Source organism: Phoxinus phoxinus (assembly GCF_949152265.1).
Source record: "Phoxinus phoxinus genome assembly, chromosome: 1".
Lineage (NCBI taxonomy): Eukaryota > Metazoa > Chordata > Actinopteri > Cypriniformes > Leuciscidae > Phoxinus > Phoxinus phoxinus.
The window spans coordinates 11,540,317-11,566,432 of record NC_136876.1 but is presented as its reverse complement, the minus strand read 5'-3'; the positions used below and the strand labels follow the sequence as shown (position 1 = coordinate 11,566,432).

At 37.1% G+C, this 26,116-nt stretch overlaps 1 protein-coding gene and 1 long non-coding RNA gene across 4 annotated transcripts; both read right to left on the bottom strand.

Annotated features, from left to right (window-relative positions):
- Window positions 1-1,740: 1,740 nt before the first annotated feature.
- On the bottom strand, window positions 1,741-23,989 carry LOC307001473 (uncharacterized protein). 3 transcript variants are annotated; one of them, XM_079617986.1, is made up of 10 exons: window positions 23,971-23,989; window positions 14,322-14,508; window positions 14,127-14,212; window positions 12,808-13,113; window positions 11,553-11,794; window positions 8,958-9,193; window positions 7,806-7,960; window positions 6,450-6,581; window positions 4,790-4,955; window positions 1,741-2,683 (listed from the first exon to the last, which is right to left on the bottom strand). In XM_079617986.1, the coding sequence occupies exons 6-10, from the start codon at window positions 9,145-9,147 to the stop codon at window positions 2,484-2,486; spliced, it is 843 nt and encodes a 280-aa protein (XP_079474112.1). In that variant the 5' UTR covers window positions 9,148-9,193; window positions 11,553-11,794; window positions 12,808-13,113; window positions 14,127-14,212; window positions 14,322-14,508; window positions 23,971-23,989; the 3' UTR covers window positions 1,741-2,483. The 3 variants fall into 3 exon arrangements, with proteins under 3 accessions (XP_079474112.1, XP_079474114.1, XP_079474113.1); XM_079617988.1 differs by lacking the exon at window positions 23,971-23,989 and having other exon boundaries at window positions 12,808-12,893; window positions 13,047-13,113; window positions 14,322-14,539; XM_079617987.1 differs by lacking the exon at window positions 23,971-23,989 and having other exon boundaries at window positions 14,341-14,539.
- LOC307003130 lies at window positions 18,044-19,189 on the bottom strand. The gene is made up of 3 exons (XR_013798631.1): window positions 19,143-19,189; window positions 18,567-18,640; window positions 18,044-18,287 (listed from the first exon to the last, which is right to left on the bottom strand). It is a non-coding gene; the product is annotated as an uncharacterized lncRNA (long non-coding RNA).
- Window positions 23,990-26,116: the final 2,127 nt, after the last annotated feature.

Here is a 26,116-nt window from a genome sequence, read left to right as displayed (position 1 = left end):
ATATCGGGATGATTCTTGATCATTTGAAATCAGAGTTTGAGGCTTTGTGCGACTTCCTCATGATTATGACGTCACAACCATGAACACACTACTAGACACATGGAGAGCCCATTATAACTTATATATAACTACACTGTGTAGGAATTACTCCCATCTAGCGGTGAAATTGTATATGACTACCAACTGAATATTACTTTCTAGCTTCTCCCATTCCGAGGGCGTGTTAACTCCTACGGTGGCCGTATTATTTCAAATCTGCCGGCAGTGGCGAGTAATCTCCCCCTCGCATTGGTCATTGTGCCACGGAGAGTAAAAGCGCGAAAGGCAAAGCTTGAATTTCCAGGTTTGTCCCTCTTTGGCTTATGTATTTTCAAGATGGAGGCGCAACATGGCTTCCGCCATTCGATTGACTCGCTCGTAGCCTATGTAGCCTATTATAAATGGCAGATTCTACGCTTACGAAAATACTTGATTAGTTGGTAGAAGTAATTATACATTAATGAGCACATATAATTTTGAAAGAACAAAGTGGTTTTTGCTAAGAATCAACTTAAAAAATGACAGTCTAGCTTTAAATCTAGTAGCCTATGTGATGTGAAGTATTCAGACACATTTCACATTGCAACAAAGTGTGCAGTTCGACAGAAGAAAACTTTTGGTGGGTACAGCAACATTAGTCTGAACTTCTTCACATTGAGCTAACAAATGATTTTTATGTAGCAGGTCTCTCAGTATAATATAATTGTATAGTGAAGGTACAATGCATGCAGTTTTTATGAGCTCATATTCAGAGACTTTGTGGAATATTTGTAGTTTTAACACCACACCATTTAAAAGGAGCAAGCGAAAGAAAAAAATTATTAAAAATGGTGAAAACTTAGAGCCTGTAATGGTTCCCCAGCAAGCAATAGCCGTCATTTCTCCATCTAGGTTAACTATAGACCCGGTATAGTCCGGCTATGAGTAACACACCTCTAGCCAAAATAACCTTGAATTTGGTTAAATGTGGGCTTTCCTAAATAGATCCTAAATATCTTGCAAGATGTATGATATTCCATCATGTAAGCAAAGAAAACAGTGATTACAAGGTGTTTGGTTTAATTTCTTCACTCATTTAATTTTTTTGTTATCTAACTGATGACTCTTGGGCTATGGTTTAGAAATCTATTACATTTTCATTGACAGACCAAATTTAGTTTTTAAACCTATAGATGTCTGGGCTGTGTTTGGACAAAATTGCTGGATACCATTACTTTTAAGATAATACACTTTCCTAGAGATACAGTGAGTGGGGAGAACAAGTATTTGCCACACTGCCAATTTTGCAGGTTTTCCCACTTGCAAAGCATGTAGAGGTAATATTTATCATACTCTTCAACTGTGAGAGACCGAATCTAAAACAAAAATCCAGAAAATCACATTGTATGATTTTTAAATAATGAATTAGCATTTCATTGCATGCCATAAGTATTTGATCACCTACCAACCAGCAATAATTCCGGCTCTCACAGACCTGTTAGTTTTTCTTTAAGAAGCCCTCCTGTTCTCCACTCATTGCCTTTATTAACTGCACCGGTTTGAACTGGTCACCTGTATAAAAGACACCTGTCCACACACTCAATCAAACAGCCTCCGACCGCTCCACAATGGCCAAGACCAGAGAGCTGTGTAAGGACATCAGGGATAAAACTGTAGACTTGCACAAGGCTGGGACGGGCTACGGGACATTAGGCAAGCTCGGTGAGAAGAAAACTGGTGGAAGCAAACTGTCAATCACAACTAATTATATCGTAATATAGTTTATTTTACAGAGTATTTGTATCTGCTATGTTAAAACATAACGTGTTAGAAGTCCCAGAAACTTTGAGTGTAAAGGTGCATCACATCAAGGAGCCTCTATAACTTGGAACAAGTGTGTGCGTGTGTGTTGTTGTGTGTATGTGGCCTGGTAAGCCGTACATTATGGGAACAAAATGTCCCCACAAAGTATCCGAAATCTTTGTCGGGACATTTTTTGGTCCCCATGTGAAAAACCGCAAATAAATCATATTGAGTGATGTTTTTTAAAAAAAAGTTGTGTGTGATGGGTAGGTTTAGGGCCAGGTACAGTTAGTGTAAGAGGACATAATATGCAGTTTGTACAGTATAAAAATCATTATGTAAAGTCCCCATAAAACATTTCATTTGAAATCGGTGTCTTGAATTTACAACTTTCCTCATGAATCCTCATGATTTTGACATCACAACCACGAACACACACACCACACAACACATGAAGAGCCCATCGTGACAGGTCTTAAAGAAGCTATACAGTATGTGATGTGAACGAAGTATTCAGACACATTTCACAATGCAACAACGGGTGCAGTTACACAGAAGCAAATGTTTTGTAGACTACAACAACATTAGACAAGAGAACTTTAGCAACAACAACAAAACATGACCCCCTACAGCAGGTGTGTGTGTGTGCTTGTGTGTGTTGCTCAGGTCCCGTGATACAGTCCGCTGTGGTTCTCCGAGTGAGTCTGTAGGTGGCGCTGTAGGTCCATTTTCCTCTGGAAGCTGAGTGCGCAGTGCGGGCAGCTGAACGGCTGGAAGCTGCTGTGTTTTCTGCTGTGTGTGATCAGATTAGAGCTCTGACTGAACGCTTTACCGCACACCACGCACACATGAGGCTTCTCACCTGAGAGATCACACACACACACACATTAGCTTTACAGTCTACTTTCTACACCGGCAGCTAATTGCTAATAACATCCGTGACATAACCAGACGCGATGCGATCATATCCAGCCAGTGACAACAAGATCATCATCTGTCTACTGCAGACGCAACAAAATATTTGAAAAAAAAAATCCCAGCCAATCAGAAGTGAGTGTGGGCGGGGCCTCTCTGCAAGCACTACACTCGCAACGAAATAGATAAGTAAATAATCAAATATATAATTATTACATCGTTTTAACAGTGTCTGAAACAATCTCTGTGGTAGAATACACTTGTTTGTTAACATTGTGCTCACAGTTTGAACGTTTTTGTTTCCTTTCATTTATTTTCGAGATCTGAGGTGAGTTATCCACATTGGCTACATCATCAAATCTGAACTATCTTATGGGGGAAATCAGTTTCATCAGTAATTGAATCTATTATTCTGTCATTTTTGCTTTTGCTTGTCATTGAATGTTCTAGAAATGCTTTATTCCTCTGTTATCGATCCGCAGAATAAATAACGGTTTCAGTCCAATCTAAAGGGTCCGCTTACAGGACAACTAAAAACAGAAAAAGTTTTTACACATTTACACAACAGCTGTGTTTTTGTGGGCCTGAAACAATCAAATATATAAATATTACACCATTTTAGCATTATTACTGTGTCTGAAACGATCTCTGTCGTAGAATATATATAAAAAAATGCTGGGTTATTTCAACACAATTTTGGGTCAAATATGGACAAACCCAAACGTTGGGTTAAAAATGTGATTCAAAATTGTAACCCAATGGCTGGGTTTGTCCATATTTGACCCAAAATTGGGTTGAAACAACCCAAAACTATATTAGTCAGTGTAGCTATACACTTTGTTAATATTGTGCTCACATTTTGAACGTTTTTGTTTCCTTTAACTTATTTTCGAGACCTGAGGTGAGTTATCCATTCAGTAGGTCACACAAAATGATATTCAAACTCACAAAATATATTATTTTGACCATTAAAGGGGGGGTAAAATACTTAGTTTCAGTCAATCTCATGTTAATCTTGAGTACCTATAGAGTAATAGTGCGTCCTTCATATCTCCAAAAAGTCTTTAGTTTCATCATATTTATAAAATAAAAATACAGCTTTCCGATTCTAACCGGAAAAAGCCGAGGTCCTTGATTCTGGGCGTGGGCGGAGCTATAGAGTCAAGCGGGAGCGCCCGGGAAGGTTTGCTTATTATCGATCGTGGTGCGGTAGGCCATATTACTATATATATATATAGTATTTGGTTTGCAAATCCAGCGACGACCTGGGCCTTGTTAATAAAACATTCGTCACTGAAATGACCAGAACACAAAACCGCACTTGCCACACTCCTTTGCTGTCCCGGAAATACAAACTGCATCCACTGTTCCAGTAACACTGGGTTCTTTGGGAAGCTGAACAAGGTAAACTTTCCCTCACATCCCAAAACACACTTTTTTGGAGACATTCTTGACATCAACCATTCCTATTTAGCGCTGCTGATGATGATTTCCGGTAGTAGCGCGTCGATGCATAGATATTATATAGAGATATATGATGTCTATGCGTCGATGAGCGCGGTCTTTCTCTCCTCTGGTCGACGTGTGCGTGAACGCGCTTTTCCGAGAGCAATGCTCATATAAGGAGTTCCACTCTGGTCTACGTCATTAGATCTACGATAGAAAAAAAACAGCCGAAACGTGTTGCAATCCGGAAGTATGATTTTCAGCACAGAAATTCTCTGTTATTCGTTCAAAATAACTTTTCAAACTTTGGCCATTATTAGCATGAGAATCCATCTCTTTAACACTGTAAACAACTCTGAATACATGAAACACCATTGTACCCCCCCTTTAAGTAAAGCGCATAATCATACCTTTAGATAATTGTCGCAGAAATAACTGCTTCTAAAATAAAATAGTTGCGCGTATAGAAAAAACTGATTAACGATGCCCTTTATCGTGTCGCTGCGTCGCGTCTGGTTGGGACATGGTGTGAACAATATTCGGTTAAAAAGAAAATATCATTAGCTTAGAGTAAGTCAATGGAAGGCTCATTATGTGTGTATTGTACCAGTGTGTATGAAGGTGTGTTTCTTCATGTCAGATTTCTGGTGGAACCTCTTCCCGCAGAAGGGACACGGGAACGGCCGCGTGTCCGAGTGTATGAGCAGGTGCGTGGACAGAGTCGACGACCTCTTGAACACCTTCCCACAGACCTTACAGCCAAAACTCCTCTCCTGAAACACACACACACACACACACACACACACATACACACACAGCTTATTTATGTATGCGGTATACTGTGCATATTTTATGTATGAATGATGTGGATGACCTAGTACTCTATTGTAATATATATGTACCCATAATATGTACCTATTATTCGATCAGACTTCCAAGAATTCAGACGTTTTACACAAAAATCTGATTAAAAATAAAAAAACTAGCCTATTTTTTTTTCTATAGATGATAACCAGATGCAACCCACTGAATTATACTACTTCATGAGTTCATGTACTTTAAATTTAAAATGAAAAGGAAAAAATTTGCAAACTTTTTTTTTTTTTGTAAAAATGTTATGATGTTTGTCATTTTTATTAGTTTTTGTTACTTAGCCTATATACTTCTCATTCATTTTGTATTTCAGTTTTAGTTATTTAAAGGATAATTCCGGTATTTAACACCTTGAGTCTATATTATAGTTTGTTTTGGATGAACAAGAGTGGTGGACAACATTTTTTTGACAATGGTTCCTCTCTCGAGTTTTTGACTATAATAGAATTGGCCATGGACCCATTTAACATTGGAGTCAATGGGCATGTCCGAAAATGTCATTAAAACAGCCAATAATGTTCGTTTACAAAACTGTTAAACTCACCGAGTGGTTAGTGATGTTCGTTGGTGATTATAAACAACATATCGTCGCAATATATGATTCCAATCCGTTTATTTTGCTATAGTGGAACTATTTTTTCAGACACTTCACAACCGTGTAACTTCCGCTCAATATTTGAATCTGAAGCATTAGCACACTCCCGAGTCCCGACCACTTGATGGCGATAACCGATGTTTATGTCTCGCGGGACACTCACGGTCACAGTCGAGTTCAACTTCATATTGCACTGGTCAGTGGTCACGTCTTTCAATATTTTCAAGGTTTTGTTTGTTTATTTCGCTTACTCTCCCGGAGCACAGTTGCTCTACTCGCTAGCCTTATGAGAAACGGAAGCGAGCAAAAAGACTACATCGACCAAATGTAAACAGCCCCCTTTCCGTTTCCGTTAGCGCATTTATATTAACGAGCACTCAGTCCTTCAACAGAATTCAATGGGATTTTACAAAATGACGAATAAAACACGACAGAAACTGTATTTCGCAACACTTTTTGTTTCTGGAACATCAACTAACATCACTAATCACTCGGTGAGTTGCACAGTTTTGAAAACTAATGTTAAAGGTTGTTTTAATGACATTTTCGGACATGCCCATTGACTCCAATGTTAAATGGGTCCATGGCCAATTATTTTATAGTAAAAAACTCGAGAGAGGAACCATTGTCAAAAAAATGTTGTCCACCACTCTTGTTCATCCAAAACAAACTACAATATAGACTCAAGGTGTTAAATACCGGAATTATCCTTTAAGTACATAAAGTTACACAAAATGAATGACAAATGTTTTCTGGGTAACTAGCTGAAGTAAAATATTTCTTTAGTACATATTCTCACCCTGAGGATTCCTGGATGTCTGTACCCATAGTGCTGCTGGGCGTGGCTCGTGGAGCCGGCCAATGGGAGAGCAGCCCTGTTGACATGTGACTTGCACAAGCGAGATGTCAAACCAACAGCAGAGGAAAGGACCTACAGAAGACATAGTAATAGTAATATTAATATATCACACAATATAACCAGTGATGGAAATGGCATTGATCAAAAACACACATCAGCACAATGCGACACAAGCCCATGTGATCATATGCAAATCCCATTTGAGGTTTAAATAGATTTTTATTTTATTTTATTGATTGTAAATAATTAACTACAGTCAAGGGGGTACATTGAGTAAACAAAACAAAAAAGACATATATAAGGAAACGGGGACAAACTTAAAAGTTAAAACTTAAAAACAAAGGCTTATTTCCTCCAAATTTACATTCATGAATACTAAATTTATCTTAAAGAAGTAGCAGATCACTACGCAGCTACATAGACTGAACACATGCGCATGATTTCACCGTTTTCACGAATTCATTTTTTTTTAGTTTACACAGAGATGATAAAGGTGTCGTTTTCAAAAAAACATACACTTTGAAACCCGTTTTTAAATGTTTGTGTTTTCAGGGCCCCAAAACGCCATTGTTGTGTAACTGAACGGCCAAAACACATAAAAAGTTTTCCGTTTTTAGTTGTGTCGTGTAAACAATATCGTTGTCGTCTCCCTGTAAAATATGAAAACGTGAATTTGTGAAAGCGATAACGTCACTAGCATGCTCAGTCTATAGGTGCGTAGTGTTTGTTTTCAAAGGGACATCGCCATCTACTGGCCTGGCATAATACAGCGTTTTTACTCGTTTTCACAGGTCCATGTGAACAGGGATCGTTTTGACAACGTTGTTGCCTGTACGCAAAACTTTTCAAAAACGCAAAGGAACAAAATTCAGTTTTAGGGGCTGTTTACATGACACCGTTTTAACTAAAAACTTAAACTATTTTGCGTTTTGGCCGTTCGTTTACACGACAACGGGTGCTTTGGGTGCTTAAAAAAACGCACGTTTTTGAAAACGGTCTCCGTGTAAACAACAAAAACGTGAATCTCTGAAGACGATGACGTCAGGCACATGCGTATTACGTGTTCAGTCTGTAGTGTTTCATCGCCATCTAGTGGTCTGACAGTAGAATACACCGTTTTTAGTCGTTTTCGCGAGTCCATGTGACAATCGTTTTGACAATGGTGTGGTCTGTACGCGGAAAACTTGTCCATTTTAAGCATATCGTTATCGTGTAAACGTTCCCTGAATAGATTTGTTCTCTGCTGACGAGCTGATGACACACACACACACACACACACGGGACTGAGTTCCTCACCTTCTCACAGAGCGGACACTCGCACAGCGGCGTCTGGACGTTGGTCATCTGATGGTGACTGAGCAAAGCCTGAATCAGACGCTCAAGATCGCTCTGTCTCTCCACAGCAGCCGAAGACAACGACAGGTCAGGCGAATACACACCAAGCTGCTTCACTGCCATCACACACACACACACAACAGAAGAGAAGATGTTGTGTTTTCTTCTTGCAATTATGATGACTTAAAATAAAACAATGTTACTAGCCAGGTGATGGATGCTTTCGAAACACTGCTTCGTGAAGCGTCTAAACATTTAGATATCTGCTTTCAATCAGTGTTTCAGAGCGCGTTTCAAACTCGCCAAGTCACGTGATTTCAGCAAACAAGGCTTCGTTACGCCGTTTGGTCCGAACCTAATTTGCCAGGCCCCGCCTTATAACAGACAAAACAAGCGCTACAAATTAATAATAATGTTACAGAACCATCATATTTAATTAGTTGTATGACATTTAGTAGATTACACTTTCATGAAAATGTGCAGTTGGTTTGAAAGAGGTGTGATTATACATGTTTGTTGCATTTACACTGTTTTGACCAGCAGGTGGCGCCAGCCTGTGGTGTTTAGAGCGCTTTCAAACAACAGTTCAATTAATCCAGAGTTTCGAAAAGCTTTGTTTCTCCCGTCACCACTGTTTCCCGAACTTTTGAACAGTATTAGACAATCATTTCTGCAGCGCATTCATTGAATCACTCACTCAGTTCTCTTCCCTATTACTTCTCTCCGCAAAGCATTATGGGAAATGTATTCTTAAAGACGAACAGCATAATATTAAGGCGTCACGCTGAGACATGGTGTAATTTATTCACAATAGAAAGGAATAGTTAGTGGTGAGGTATTTAGTTTGGCTAATGAAAAAAATATCATAATGACTCATTCAAGTTGTCATGATTGTATCAATTCATGGGAGTCATTTATGGGACATTTGTTCATGATAAGTTCTCATGAGCTCATGTTCTCACGATAAAAGGTTGTAATTCAGACCCCATTTTCATTATGAGTGTCTTTAGATGTGGTGATGAGAAACTCCCACAATGCAAGCGTTTCATATCGTGTTGGATCTGCCATAATATTCCAGTCACTGCTGGTGTTGATCTGGTGTTTGCTGTGTACCTGGTGTGTGTTCGGCTTCAGCTCCGTCAGTGCTGTTATCGGTCCAGCACACCGGCGGCCGGCTGCTGGCGGAGGAGGAAGCGGGCAGCAGCTCCAGAGCCTGTGATTGGTCAGGAGGCGGAGAGTGGGCGGGGCGATGTGTGGAGTGATGCCCCGCCCTCTTGCTTCTCACTAAAAACGATCGAGGCATTTCATCAGTGGGAATGAGGCCGCGACGGGCGAGGTCAGATTACAATCTGAAGTGAAAGCACAACAAATCTTAAATGTATTATTATAATGAATACATTATTAATAAGTTAATTAGTTCAATATAATATAAGATAATTATACTGACACAGACTTAATTGCATTATTTCCCTGTTATCACTGTAAAGCTGCTTTTAAACAATCTGTATCGTAAAAAGTGCTATATATATAAAGGTTAATATAATAGTCTATATTAGTATACATTCACTGTAGAAAAAAAAATGTTGGTTTAACTTAAAGCAAGTTACCTTGTTTTTTGAGTTCGTTGTAATTAAAAAGTTGAGTTAATACAATGTAGAAGAATGGTTTAATATCAGAAACTCAAAATAGTATGTTATCTTCACACATTAGTTATCGAAGTTGATTTGACAAAAGATAAAAAGTTGTGATAACAAATCTTGAAAATATATATTTTACAGTGTTTATTCATAATATAATATAATAATTAGTATCAATATTTTTTTTTTGTATTATTATATTGTCAAAAAGTAAATGAAGGTAAATACTTCAAAATAAACATTGGAAAAATAATATTAAACATATTATAATATACATTTATTCAAAAAATAATCTATTAATTAATAGCAGTACTGTTATTTTGATAAATTCTTAACATCAGAAGATAAATGAACCAATAAATGAAGGAAAATACCATAAAAATATAGTATAATATAATACATAACAATGTGGATATATGAATATAAATGATCATTACATAGAAGCTGTCATAATAAACTAAATACATTTATTTAAAATGTTATATAATAATTAGTATTTTTATTTTGCTTAATCATCCACATCATAAAATATATTAAAACATTTATATAATATATGGATATCTAGAAATTATAATATATAATGGAGACAAAAATATTTAAATATTTAAAGATAAATATGAATATATAGAAATTATCCTGAAGAACATAATCTAAAATACATCAGTACGGTTATTGTGCTTAATTCTCTAAATCATAGATAAATGATCATAGATTAAGTATCAATACATAAAGTATCATTATGTAGAAACTGTCAGAATATACCGTAATATATATATTTATTCATAATATAATAATTAGTATCAATTATCAATCAAATTTGGATAAATTCTCCAAATCATAAAAAAACATGAACCAATAAATCCTGAATTATTGTGAGAATATGAACATGTGATCCTGATATAGATGTATGGCTTGTGTGTGCATCTTGTTTAGCTGTGCCAGGTATAATCTAGTGAAACAGATTATCGTGTGTGTGTGTGTGGTTGAGTGTGTTGCAGCTGTTAAAAAATGAATTCAGTTAAAGACCACAGAATCTGAGGTTTAGAGACATGAACACCTGCGCCGGCTCACTCACCTGCAGCGCAACATCTACGCTTCCTGACTTGTTGAAAATCCTCCACAGAATTTATTTAACTTTCATCCCATTAATAACTAAAACTCACTACACTTTGACAAGTTTGCTCTGAACTGGTGCCTAGTGTTTAAATGCATTCGTTTAATACCCACTAAGCAAAATTATGTCCAAAAGACATCCTCTCAACATCTTTGTAAGAAAAGCCAGAATGAACGTTTTTATGACGTCTTTTTTTTTACGTGTTCTGCACGTCCGATATATAGACGTTCATGGATCCTCCGTACAAGGTTAAAGGCATATTTTTTAACGTCATTTATGGTCTCATTTAGATATTTCTGGACCAAATAAACACTCTCAGGATGCATTAAATTAAAACTCATGTTTATTTCAATGTAATTTCCATCTGCAATTGCAGAGCAACTCAAAGACAGTGTCTTTGTCCAAAAATCATGGAAATAAAAAAAAACACTCACACCTTATGACAAAAAAATATATGATTATATGTTATGATTCATGATAAAACTATACTAAACTAAACCAATAAAAACATATTAAAAGTTGTTTTTGATGCACTAATGCATGCGACACCTTCCGCAAAACAACGAGGACGACAAGAGTATATAAAATATAATAAATATAATATAAAAAATATACTAATCTATCTTTATGTTGTTTCTAGATTAATTTTGAGATTAACTGTGAAATTATTACATTATAAAAAATATTAAAAACTTATAAAAACGTGTTTTTAATTGCGATTAATCACGATTAATCACAGAAAAAACGTGTGATTAGTCTATTTAATTTTTTTAATCGATTGACAGCTCTAATTAACAGTTGTTTTTGATGCACTAATGCATGCGACACCTTTGACATTAATTGCAAACAACGAGAACGACAAGAAAAAACTCTTTGAAATCAAAATAATTTAGATGTGCAACCATGTTAAATTTCTTTTGGTCTTTCTGTGAGTGTTTAGCTGTGCGTCAGACTCACCGGCGGGCGACGGAGACGCGTCTGCTTGATTGAGTTGTGATTCAGTTGTGAAGCTTCTCCAGACTCGGGCGGGACGAACGGCCTCACAGGAAGTGTGAACGTTTTCTGAAGTGTCCTCACGAGACTTCAAATCAGGACGCCTGGTAAATCTGCTCGTTCTGCATCACGGCCCAGAGCAGAATCTGCCAATCCATGTCAAACTCAGAACTGAGGAAGTCTCATGATGTAGTTGGAGATGTTCTCTGTCATATGTCAAAGTATCAGAAGTTTCTCCTATTAATTCCTCGGGAGAATTAAAACCGACTCAAACGAGCCACTAAGAGTCTATACAGCTGTAAAAATGAACGTGAAGAGCAGCTCAGATCATTTGAAAAGAGTTTTCAAGTGATGTTCTTTCTCAGTTTTGTTGTCTTGATCCTTATATCAAGATGCACTCTTCAAAATAATGGTTCCAAAGGGTGGTTTTCACAGCGATGCCGTAGAAGAACCATTTTTTGGTTCCTGAAAGAACCTTTCTTATTGTGAAGAACATTTACAGAAAAATATATTTCCACTATAAAGAACCTTTTGTGGAATGGACAGATTCCATGTGTACTGTAAAGGTTCCAAATGGAACCTTCAATGCCAATAAAGAACCTTTATTTCCCAGAGTGTACATTCACATGAGATGCAACATGACAAATTATAAGAAAATACTATCAAAATTCATGCTTAAAATGTACCTATCCATCAAAAAGAAAAAAAACTTGTTATCCCTTTGAATGAAGTTTCTTTTTCTGACCCCTGCACTATATATTTGTTCTGCTTTTGAGCATAAACTCCCGTCATGTTGGTCAATTTCTCAGAAAACAAGACTCTTATCTCGTTCATTTTACACCTCAAGTGCATCTTGATTATAGGATGTTAAAAGATACAACAAACAAGACAAAAATACTAATAAACGCACTTCTTGCAGTTAATATAAGTGCAAACCTGATCTGAGACACGTTTATTTTACAGCTCTTTACTCTTACTATACAGTGTAAAAAACGCTGGGTTGTTTCAACCCAAATTTGGGTCAAATATGGACAAACCCAGCCGTTGGGTTTCATTTTTAAATTAAAATTTTAACCACACGTTTGGTTTTGTCCATATTTGACCCAACATTGGGTTAAAACAACCCAGCTTTTTTTTTTAGAGTGTAGAGACTATTGGGTCATCTTGAGGAAAAAAACAAACATCTGATAGTAAAAAAACATTGAGATGAAAGACTAACCTCTGATCAGGACAGTGTTCTTCTGGGAGACATTTGACTTCATACGAGCTTCAACTCCTCTCTGTACTTATATGACCGATCAGATGCTAAAAAAACACTGAATATTTAGCAGCTGTGAGAGACGCTGGGTTAAAGAAACGTTCATGAGACCACAGAGACGTGAAACGCTGCGCCCACAACGACCCACTGTGTGATTTGGTTTGTGATTTCAGTGTGTACAGAGGGCTGAGGGACATTACCCAGCATGCCGAGGGACAAAGCCATTGTAGTTTTACTTTTTTGCAGATTATAGAAGAGCATCTTCAGCTGAGCAAGGGAAGACAAACACACAGGAAGAAAATTGAAGAACATGGCACACTGTAAAACTTGGATGTTTACGTCAATTCAACTTAAATTGCATTAAACTGACTTAAAAATTTGTTGAATCTTGTATAACTTATAAAAAAAGTTAAAAATGACTTAACATATGTTGATGAGTTAGAGCAATGTAAAAACATATGTGTGTCATAACTTATTGATCATATGATCTTTTACAGTGCAGAAACTATCCGATTTTTTTGTTAGACTAATAAAAAGTACTGGGTTGTTTCATGTTTGGGTCAAGTATGGACAAACCCAACTGTTGGGTTTAAAATTTTAGTTTAATAAATTAAATAAACCAACAGTATTTGACCCAAACATGAGTTGAAACAACCCAGCGTTTTAATAATAATAATAATAATAATAGGCTAAATAATAGTCTTTACCATGCACTGTATAATCTTATTTATGCTTTTTTCTCTTTTATTCTTGTTTTTACATTTTTAATATATTCTTAATCAATTGAATTGCGTGTTGTGAATATTTGTATGTAAAGCACGGTAACACTTTACAATAAGGTTCATTAGTTAACATTGGTTAATGTGTTAACTAACATAAACTAACAATGAGCAATGTGATACATTAGTTAATCTTTGTTAATAGTTAATAAAAATACACCTGTCCATTGTTTGTTCATAGTTCACATTGCAGATTAAAGTTAACAATACAACCTTAGATTTTAATGACGTATTTAGGCTACATGTTGGAATTAATATGAACTAAGATTAATAAATGCTGTAGAAGTATTGTTCATTCTTAGTTCATGTTAACTAAGTTAGTTAACTAATATGAACCTTATTGTAAAGTGTTGCCTAATCTGCCCTTTGATTATACCAAAACTTGCCTTTCGCACCTTTCAAAATGGCGTTTAAAACTAACTTCATAAAGGCCTAATATAATGCAAAGAGCGAGAGGGGAACATTAAAACATCATAATACACTGTAAAGAAGTTCATTCACCTCACTTTACATTCGTTTTCACTTGCAGACACTTTCCAACCAAAGCCACTTTCAAGAAAGCGCACAAAGCGCGTTCTGTCGAGTTCCTAGAAAGATGCAAAGAAGACAATGCTGAAAAACGAAGAGATCAATGCGCACAAAGAAGCCCACCAGTCCCTCCATCTCCCCCTGGAGCTCCTGCTCGTCTTTACCCACCACAAGCCCACCGCTTCACCTGCTGAGTCTGCAGACGTGCCGCGCTCACCGCAGAGCGACGCTCCTGACGCGCCCGCCGAGGGAACGAGTCGCGATAAGCATCGCGAGTCTCTGAGGGTTTGTGGCTCGGGGGATTTGAACACTGGAAATTCATCTAGTTCAGCTTCATCTGAGTGAGATTCACCAGCTGTGCGGGTCAGGAAAGAAAAACACACAGTTCTTAACAAGTCATTTAAATGATCTCAAATGATTTTGAAACACCTGTGTAAAATACACATTAAAATGACCTACATAAACTTGCATTGAGGTCGCCACATCAAGGACTATAAAACTACAGCAATAAATAACGATAAAGTTTTGTTAATCGTTAAAGTACCGTCAAATTTCGCGGGTTCAAGCCATTGACAACAGAGAATCAGCATGAACTTGAATGCCTAAATCTGTGGGCAAATGAATCTCCCGCCCTCGCACGAAATGTCGATAGCTTGGATTTCCATTGAAATTTGCTCAACTTCGGTAAAAGTGACCTTAAGAGAATAGCGAGTTCACATAACAATAGTAAACCATAATGCTAAAAATAATTAATTGGTTTGAGTACGATAAACTTAAATCAAACAAATGAGTTCACTAAATTAATTTTTATGAGTATGAACTTTCTTTTTCTTTTGAGTTCACAAAACTAACATGTTTTAAGTAATCTGAATTGTTTCATTGTTTTGAGTTTTATTGACTAGACAAACTTAAATTTAACTGAAAACTGGGCTGGGATTTATATTTCCCAACATGATTTGCCATGACTTTTGAAAGTGGAAGTAAGTGCTCAAATTAAGTGTTAAATTTAGTGTGTGTGTGTGTGTGTGTGTGTGTGTGTGTGTGTGTGTGTGTGTGTGTGTGTGTGTGTGTGTGTGTGTGTGTGTGTGTGTGTGTGTGTAAGTGGGAAATTTAGAGTCTAATGTTGTGCTATGCTAATTTTGAAGAGTTTCTGATATGTCGTTTTTTTGAAGGGGTTACCATAAATGTGACCATGTGGAGCATGAGCTTTGGTTTGAGCACAGGTATGATGAATATTATATATTGCTGTAGTCATTAAGTAATTGCCATGCTAAACACTGTCAAAGCTTTGCAAATGAATGAGGCATTTATATAGTGCTGTTTTCATATGTACTACTGTACAGCGCTTTACAATCATATCAGGGAATCTCCCCTCAACCACCACCAGTGTGAGCATCCACTTGGATGATGCGACAGCAGCCACAGGCAGAGGTGGAAAGAGTAATAAAATATTGTACTCAAGTAAAAGTACTACTACTTCAATGAAATTTTACTTAAGTACAAGTAAAAGTACCGGTCTAAAAATCTACTCAAGTAAAAGTAAAAAGTAGCTAATTTAAAATTTACTCAGAGTAAAAGTTACTTAGTTACTTTTTTAACAGCAGGGTGGGGTGGGGGGCTCTCCCGTGTAGGGTCGTAACGGTATGAGATTTGCACAGTATGGCAATGTCTCAGAAAATATTACTATTAAAGGGATAGTTCACCCAAAAATGAAAATAAGCCCATGATTTACTCACCCTCAAGTCATCCTATAGGTGTATATGACATTCTTCTTTCAGAGTTATATTTAAAAAGTCCATTAAAGTGCCTCTATTCATCATAAAAGTGCTCCATACGGCTCTGGGGGGTTAATAAAGGCCTTCTAAAGCAAAGCAATGAGTTTAAGAAAAAAAATCCATATTTAACATGTTACAAAGTAAAATTCTAGCTTCCGGCCAAACGCAGTCTACTTGCGTCTAAAGCACAACTTATGACGTCGAAGTAGCGTAGTGCGTAATGGCGTAGCTTTAGACTTAAAGGGGCACCTATTATGCCCCTTTTCACAAGATGTAAAATAAATCCAACACACATTTATGTTCAAACATCATGTTAAAGTGAATTTTGCATAATAGGTGCCCTTTAAGTGGAATCTGTATGTTCGTGTGGCCGGAAGCTAGTTATTTTACTTTGTAAAGTTTTAAATATGGATATTTTTCTGACACAAACTCATCGCTTCGCTTCAGAAGGCCTTTATTAACCCCCCTTTAATCAATTAATAAATAAATAAACGGTTATAATAAATGATTGTTATTATTATTATTATTATCATCAGTTAAAAAATGACAGTTAAATGAATGAAAACAGTTTTTTTGGTTTAACAATGCTTTTATTATAACAAACTTAAAATTATCTGTTTGTTTTGTTTATTAAAATTTCAATAAAACATGTCTAATCAACTAAATTCAATAACTGACCAATGACCATTAGATTAACTATTTTTAACATTAATAATTTATTAAAATGTTTAAGAATACTCCTATGAAATGTATTTTTTTCAGAAAATGAATGTTTCTTTTTATGATTTAATACAAATAAATGTAAACTGTATCCTTTTATTTTTTGGGAAAGTTCTGCAGAACAGATTTATTAAATTAAACCATGGACCCAAAAAAAGATATTCCTTAAATAATGTTAAATCTTTTTAAATTCAAATTATTGTTGTTATTATTTTGAGAAGTATGTTCTATAGGCATACAATAGTAATATATGCTATTTCTATCATAATTTCTCCTAGTTACACTAAACTTTTATTTTGACGGGTTCTAGTGAAGACCTGTTTCAGAGTGTATTTGACAATGTTTTTTCTCAAACAAAATTATGAAAATGCTCATTAGGCGTTCTCTCAGAGCAGCTCTCTAAATGTTCATGTATTCATGTCCTCATATTGTTTGTGAGAGGCTGAAAACACAATGAGCATCAGGCATACTTGAGTATGTAGTAGGCGCGACGCAGCTCAATGGCTGCGTTCGAAACCGCATACTCAATGAGTAGGTACTTAATTTCAATAAGTACTTACTTAACGAGCGCTAAAAGAGTAGGTACTTTATAGCCAAATCTCGTTAAGTATGAATGCGAACCGGACATCTGCCATGTTGACGTTATCATGTGACCTACGCCGCGTTATCACAAGTGCAACAACTTAAAAGATTTGAACGACACGTTTAATTCATCTATCTGTAAATATCTTGATATTGATTAAACTTGCTCATTTTATGGTCTTTTTGAAGAAACTGCTGCCCATTTATTTTGTGAATGCATTTAGGGTTGATTTAAGTTCTTATATTTAACCCTACTTATGTGACCCACCGTTTTATCCTTAACGATATTATTTATTTTTATAACGAAATCCCCAAATTGTCATCTTTTGAATATGTTGTTCATTTCTATTTCTATCTAATATGTTGTTTAATTTTATTTCCAAACATTTTCATCCACAAGCAAAAGTGGCTTACTGCTGTTTTCCTCTTTTTCTGTCGTTTCATCCCTCAGGCCTATAAATATCTAATGCATTTTTTAAATGTATTATAATTACTTATTTAAGAAAATATATATTAAGATATTCAACCTTTTTCCTGTGTATACAATCTCATATTAAGAATGCAAACATAATATATATATGATATATATATATATATATATATATATATATATACACCTCATGACTACATTTTCATTCAAACAATTAATTAAAGCATTAATTAATTAAATAATTATATTTGATTTACTGACAACAATGATAAATATTAATAAATGAGTAAATGAATGAAAAGTCACCACACAATAAACAAATGCATATTACAAGTCAACACATGAAACAAAGCTTTATTCAAACTACAATCATGTATGTAGGCTACAGGCACTGAACCACATCTACTGCCATCTCAACACAGCGGTTCCCATTCTGCGGCTTTATTCTGATGAACCAGCCGACCACCAGAGGTGAGCCGTGCCGGAGGTTGTTGCGTGATGTGTTGTGCTTCACGATCTGAGGCAATAAGGGCCGGTGGAGTGATGGAGGGTCTCGTCCATGGCACGATCTTCAGCTCTGTGCTCCTCATCCTCAGTGCTCACACCAGTCTGCTGACAATTCAGATCCTACAAAAATGCACAAACATAACACAAAAGCAGTCATTTTAACAGCACAATGTAATTTGATTTCAGTATTATTTAGAAGACAAGAACGCTTTTTTTCACAAATGCCGCCATCATCTTTCCTTGCAGGTCCTGCTCCACCACAACAGCTGTGCAGAAAATGCACAGAAATAGAGTATCAGAAAAGTGCTTTAATAGTTCTGTTTGAAATTACAATAATTAAAATGAACTACAACTTAATATTTAAATAGTTGTTGTTATTAATTTCTGTAGTATACTCACTCAAAGCCTTTAATGACAGCATCAGCTTCATGAGCCTCTCTCCACCGGATAAACACACATCTGTTCTTCTGTCCCTGTAACATCCAGACAAGACTCCCATGACCTCTGTGATTTATGAGCTCAACACTACATTTACATGTTGAGGTTGTTTTAACTTTTTATCCAACATAGATGTTCCTCAATTTATCAACAGTACTAATGGACAAATAAAATAGATAACTTATGTTTAGTTAATTTATAGATTTGTTCTACATAATAGCACACATACCACTCAGATGTATATTTCATGTTGCGCAATACTGCAATACTTATAAAAGATTTTCCTGTCAGATGTAAATAGACGTTTAAAATAAGCGTCTTTAAGATGTTTATGTAAATCCCCTTTAGAGACGTAACTTACGTGTCCTTAATGGAGCTCCCCTGTCAGCTAGAGCTATACATAATAAAACGTGTTTTTACAGCAAAATCACAACTATACTATACTGTCTAACTCCTTTACACCTTCAACAGTTAAAACGTTTACTCTATAGTAGTTTAACACATGCAATTTTAACACAAGGAACCGTGTTTACTCACATTTGAAACCCCGCGCGTCGCTGATCTCCGTGATGTTTGATAATGACCAGGGCCGTAGCTAGAGGATCCGGGGCCCCCTGAAAAAATATTGATGTGGGCCCCCCACCACCCTCCACCAATATATTTTCTGCATGCATACTCATATATTGTTGGCGTATGGCAATATGCATGGAGGCCCACATGTAACTAGGGTTTTCTTACAAAATAACAAAGCAGATAACAAATAAATGCAAATCAAGATTTTAATGAACATCAGCAAAAGCAAAATAAACAAATATAACATTAAATATAAAAAGAAAATAGGCCTAAATAGAAAAATGACATTTCTGTCATCATGCATTAGCTGAGTTGAGGAACCAGACTCTGTAGACAACAAATACCATAACTTTTTCAGTTCAGTTAAAATAGATGTGACTAGTAAATATTACATATAAATTATAAAGTTATTCCTGACAACACTGCAAAAAAATGCTTTTCTTATTCAGTATTTTTAAATATAAATAATAGAATAAGATATTTTTGCCTAAAACAAGACAAATAACCTGCCAATGGGGTAAGAAAAAATATCTTGTTTTAACATTATTTATCTTACCCCATTGGCAGATTATTTGACATGTTTTAAGCAAAAACTCACTTAAATTTGATTTATTTCAACAGAAAACAAGACTTAATATTTTATTGCATTTCACTTATCTAGTAAATGCATCTTGATTTAAGAATTTTGAGATATTTGGACTGGAAACAAGACAAAAATACTGAGTAAGAAAGGCATTTTTTTGCACGCCTCAACTCTGATTGGTTCTCTTCACAAGCTGGGGCGGGGTATTTATTAATAACTAATAAATAGATCGGACTAAACCATTTTTAGGGAGGTAAGAGAAGCAGCTATTTGGAAAAAATATTTAACCAAGTTGCATGTTTTTTTTGTGGTTTTCATTTTAAATCTCAGGCATACAACTAATAAATATTATAATTATTCATGCAATAGTGTCCCTATCCCTATAGTATAACTGCTGGATTTTGTGGGGCCCCCTGGGCAGCGGGGGCCCCTATAATTGTCACCACCTTTCACCCCACCAGCAACGGCCCTGATAATGACGTATGCTCTCGCGTGGCCTCCTGGGATAGAAGAGTATCCATCGGACTGCACTCGAAAATCTGTCTGGAAGCAGTAAGCCATCCGGGAACTCCTCGCCTACTCTTTTATGAATACTGATGTTTCGAACGTACTTCTTCCTTCACGTACTGTTTTCGCCTACTATATAGTAGGAAAGTAGGCATATTCGAACGCACTTAAGTCCGAATCTCGCGATAATTAGTACGTCACCCAGGTAATTCTCGCCTACTCTTTTATGATTCGTACATACTTTTTCGCTCGCCTACTCTTTTCCCCTACTATATAGTAGGGAAGTATGCGGTTTCGAACGCAGCCATTCACACAGAGGCACGCAGAACAAGCATATTTAGGCTACATAGCAGTCTTTTTGCGCTTTAATATTCAGAGACCATGTCGCGATTGGATTTATTGCGCAGCTCTACTTTCAATTTATTAATATAGCCTACTACATCATTGCGTGTTTTACGTGGCACCTGCGTTATGTAAATTGAATTTTCATGACTGGATTCACTCTGCAAACGGGACATAGGCCTACCCTTATCTGCACGGATGGATGGTGTTCTATGTTTCATCCTTTTGCAGCCACATTGCGTCCACACTTTTTGCACATTGGATAGGCTATCTATCCTCGAGGACAACCACGCGTTTTTCCTACATCTAAAGTAGCCTATTCACATAGGCTACTGGCCATATATGGTTCGCTTCATAAGAATTCGACGGCGTTTCACTTTCAGCTGGGTCTGCATCACCTTTTATGCGCGTTTGTTCTTCCCATAGATAGACGGTTCTCCCGCCCTTCAATCAATGCAGTAGTTTCCGGAGCGCGATTATTATTATTTTTTTTTCTTGAAAATTATTATTTTATTTATTTTTTACTCAGTAACGGATATGATTTTAAAATGGAGCGAATTACAATACTTCAAACAAAACGTACTTAAGTAAAAGTAAAATTACAGATTTAAAAAACTACTTAAAAAAGTAGAAGTACACAAAAAAACTACTCAATTACAGTAACGCGAGTAAATGTAATCCGTTACTTTCCACCTCTGGCCACAGTACAACGGCGCCAGTGCGCTCACCACACGCCAGCTATAGTGGAGAGAGAGAGTGATAGAGCCAATTCAGGATATGGGGATTATTAGGAGGCCATGATTGGTAAGGGCCAATGGAGTGAATGTAGCCAGGACACCGTGGTTACACCCTTTACCAGAAGTGCCATGGGATTTTTAAAGGGGTGGTAAGATGTCATTTTCACAAGATATAAAATAAATCTCTGATGTCCCCAGAGTGTGTGTGTGAAGTTACAAAATACCCCACAGATATTTTTATATAGCATGTTAAAGTTGTCACTTTTTGAGGGTTTGCAAAAACGCACCGTTTTGTGCCTGGCCCTTTAAATGCAAATGAGCTGCTGCAGAGGGCGGGGTTTCAAGAGCTCATGTGTGTGTTAGCAGCTTCGATTACCTCACGCAGACACACTAATGTGACAGAAACTGTTCTGCCTTTAATGTCAAAACGGAGTCAGAAAAAGATGGAGAGACTCAAGATGAAGTGACACAAGATGAAGTGACAACATGTAAGCAACAGGACGTCTCTGAATGGTTAGTTGATGAATTTATGTCGCTGATGTGGAGTTAACTATCTTCAATTAGCATATTCTGTCATGGTAATCTATAAATCGCTCGTATAGGAACTGTTGTGAGATGCACACAGAGTGACTTTCTATTGCATGTGAAAAGATGGATGCTAAAGTTTGAGCTGACTCACAAATGTAACTCTTCCTCTTCTCAAAATGGACTGTGTTCAGGGGGCGGGGCTTACGTAAATTTTAGGGTTGCTGATGTCACTAACCCGGGAGGAATGTCGTGTAGTCCCGACCAGCCGTGTGTTGTAGTCCTTTTCTTTAAAAGCGAACATCTTCCTTTGCTTTGAACTTTGAGCGTTGTAACTTTGCAGATGTTGTTTATGCTCAAACAGCAACATTACACACTAACTAAAGTTAGAAAAGTGAAATCATACCCAACCACCCCTTTAATAAGCCTGTTAACAAGCAGAATCACTGAAGGAAGGAAGAGAACAGAAAAAGAGTCGAGCAGAAACACAATAAATGAAGCCTTTGGCAAGCTCTGCCAGGAAGACTCAATCGTTCACGTCACTTATTACCTTCTCATCTATCCAATCATATCCTAAATAGCCCAGTATAAAAGGGTGGTACTTACACATGTCTGAGTTCGCAGATGCTGTCGCTTCAACCACCTCCATCCTCCCCAACCACCACTATACCTTCCCCCCATCCTGAAGACGCCAGGATGTCCTCTTCCTCCTTCCACCCCACCACCACCAGATGGCCCCCTTCCTTACTTCGTCTTCAGGATATTACGGACTGGGCCTACGCCGAAGAACATGATTGTTTGCTGAGCTCTTAAATAAATGTTCATCGTCACAGTATTAATTCCCCCGAGTCTTTCTGGTAGAAATGCAAATGACTTCAGCCACAGCCTTAGATCAAATCCACTGAAGAGAAAAGAAGACATTAAATCTGTGAAGATCTCAGCAGAGGAGGCATAAACAACTCCACAAACAGCATTGCCAGCTTCACTTATTACTAACCAGACTGACTTTATTTCTGTCAGACGTCTACAAAAGTTTTATTGAGAATTAACATGGGGTTTAACTCAGATGTGTTTCATGTTAAGTCACCATAACAGTGATTAGTGTGTCCATTAGTTGGGTTCTTGACTCGTATACATTAGACTTTCTGGCTGCTGTGTGTTTGTCAAAGACATTTTCAGCAAAGGAATTAAAGTGAACCGCAATTTTCATTAGCACACAATCAAATCACTTTAACCTCACCAAACTGCGTGAGCCTTCTGGACTATAATATCATTCCCTCATTATCTCTCTTGCTCTGCATTACAACCTGTCTGTGGTTTCAGTGCGAAAATGAAGAGGAAGGGTGACAAACAAACGTGTCACTTTCTCACGACCCACCTCTCTCAAATCCTCTTTTATATGAAGCTTTATGAAGCCCATCACTGCCGGTGGCCTATTGTGTGTGTGTGTGTGTGCCTGTGTGTGTGCCTGTGTGTGTGTGTGCGTGTGTTGACTAAACATCAGCCTCTAAATACAGATGCAGAGAAGATGATAATCAGATGATAGTCTGAAAATGGCACATTGTATCACTGAAAGTGCCATTTATAGTGTAGAAAGAAGCACATACACACTTTACAAGCACAACATTTGTTGGTTTGAAGTGCGAAAACAATAGATATTGTTCAATAACAATTGAACATGAAGACCGTCAGTATTGTATTGTCGATAGTGATTCTCTAAACATGAACTGACTTCATACATGTGCAGATAGAGACGCCTGATCTGATGGGATCTCAGTGTCAGCGCTGACGCATATAAAACACTTATTTTGATCAAATAAAAGCAGACGAACAGATGATACCTTGGTGATTGGAATAAAAGACATATAGCATGAGAAGACTTCGATAAGTCCGTCTGAAAACCCCCCCACACGTGTTTTCGGCGTGTCATGGAGTCAGAATGACGGTGACTGAACGGCCTTTCCGTGACCCACGTCCTCCTCGGCCTGGCATCACTCCACGCGCTCTTTTGTTCTGTTTGTTGTCTCTCGAGTGCACTAGAGTAGGTGTGTACGGAGGTGTGTGAATCGCACTGCTCGACCGTACTCAAGATACTCACAGTTTCACTGGGAGCACCGGGCGATGACACCATCACAGACTCTCTGCCATCAAGATGGAAATCTGGCGCTGTGTTTGCAGAGAGTCACACCAGACCGCTTCAACTGTGACTTTCCCACTTCAGACTGGCGCGATAATGTTGCCTGATTAAACCAAACAAAAACAGAATTAAGTTTGAAGATGATTCTTTACTAGACATTTTAGATCATTTATATAGGATAAGCTGAAAAAATTCACTGTAACAGTGTTTTATTTTACCATTAAGATAAAGACTTATTTTAGTGTTATATAGTGTTATATACACTACATACATACAGGTCCTTCTCAAAAAATTAGCATATTGTGATAAAGTTCATTATTGTCCATAATGTAATGATAAAAATTTAACTTTCATATATTTTAGATTCATTGCACACCAACTGAAATATTTCAGGTCTTTTATTGTTTTAATACTGATGATTTTGGCATACAGCTCATGAAAACCCAAAATTCCTATCTCCAAAAATTAGCATATTTCATCCGACCCATAAAAGAAAAGGGTTTTTCATACAAAAAAAGTCACCCTTCAAATAATTATGTTCAGTTATGCACTCAATACTTGGTCGGGAATCCTTTTGCAGAAATGACTGCTTCAATGCGGCGTGGCATGGGGGCAATCAGCCTGTGGCACTGCTGAGGTCTTATGCAGGCCCAGGATGCTTCGATAGCGGCCTTAAGCTCATCCAGAGTGTTGGGTCTTGCGTCTCTCAACTTTCTCTTCATAATATCCCGCAGATTCTCTATGGGGTTCAGGTCAGGAGAGTTGGCAGGCCAATTGAGCACAGTAATACCATGGTCAGTAAACCATTTACCAGTGGTTTTGGCACTGTGAGCAGGTGCCAGGTCGTGCTGAAAAATGAAATCTTCATCTCCATAAAGCTTTTCAGCAGATGGAAGCATGAAGTGCTCAAATCTCCTGATAGCTAGCTGCATTGACCCTGCCCTTGATAAGACACAGTGGACCAACACCAGCAGCTGACATGGCACCCCAGACCATCACTGACTGTGGGTACTTGACTGGACTTCAGGCATTTTGGCATTTCTTTCTCCCCAGTCTTCCTCCAGACTCTGGCACCTTGATTTCCGAAAATTTGCTTTCATCCGAAAAAAGTACTTTGGACCACTGAGCAACAGTCCAGTGCTGCTTCTCTTCGGTGTTTCTGGTTCAAAAGTGGCTTGACCTGGGGAATGCGGCACCTGTAGCCCATTTCCTGCACACACCTGTGCACGGTGGCTCTGGATGTTTCTACTCCAGACTCAGTCCACTGCTCCCGCAGGTCCCCCGAGGTCTGGAATCGGTCCTTCTCCACAATCTTCCTCAGGGTCCGGTCACCTCTTCTCGTTGTGCAGCGTTTTTTGCCACACTTTTTCCTTCCCACAGACTCCCCACTGAGGTGCCTTGATACAGCACTCTGGGAACAGCCTATTCGTTCAGAAATGTATTTCTGTCTTACCCTCTTGCTTGAGGGTGTCAATGATGGCCTTCTGGACAGCAGTCAGGTCGGCAGTCTTACCCATGATTGCGGTTTTGAGTAATGAACCAGGCTGGGAGGTTTTAAAAGCCTCAGGAATCTTTTGCAGGTGTTTAGAGTTAATTAGTTCATTCAGATGATTAGGTTAATAGCTCGTGTAGAGAACCTTTTATGATATGCAAATTTTTTTAGATAGGAATTTGGGGTTTTCATGAGCTGTATGCCAAAATCATCAGTATTAAAACAATAAAAGACCTGAAATATTTAAAATATATGAAAGTTAAATTTTTATCATTACATTATGGACAATAATGAACTTTATCACAATATGCTAATTTTTTGAGAAGGACCTGTATATATATATATATATTTTTTTTTTTTGCATATCCTCTCTTGCAACTTAAATCCAACCAATAAAGAAATAAAAGAAAGTATGAATATAATAAATATATAAAATAAAATAAAGTCATTTTAATTCAAATATGTAATTTCCAGTGATCAAAATCTAAATGTATCACACATTTTAATAAAAAAATAAAAAATAAAAATAAAATATATATATATATTAAATAAATTAAAATGTGTGCAAAATGTCAGGCAATTGAAAGTATAGAAAACATTCATAAAACAGATAAA

Coding starts and splice junctions, on each gene's coding strand:
- LOC307001473 (XM_079617986.1), bottom strand. CDS start 9,147: ATGCCTCGATCGTTTTTAGTGAGAAGCAAGAGGGCGGGGCATCACTCC. Junction 7,961..8,957: donor TGAAGCCGAACACACACCAG/GTACACAGCAAA, acceptor GTGTGATGGCAG/TGAAGCAGCTTGGTGTGTAT. Junction 6,582..7,805: donor AGTGTCCGCTCTGTGAGAAG/GTGAGGAACTCA, acceptor TGTCTTCTGTAG/GTCCTTTCCTCTGCTGTTGG.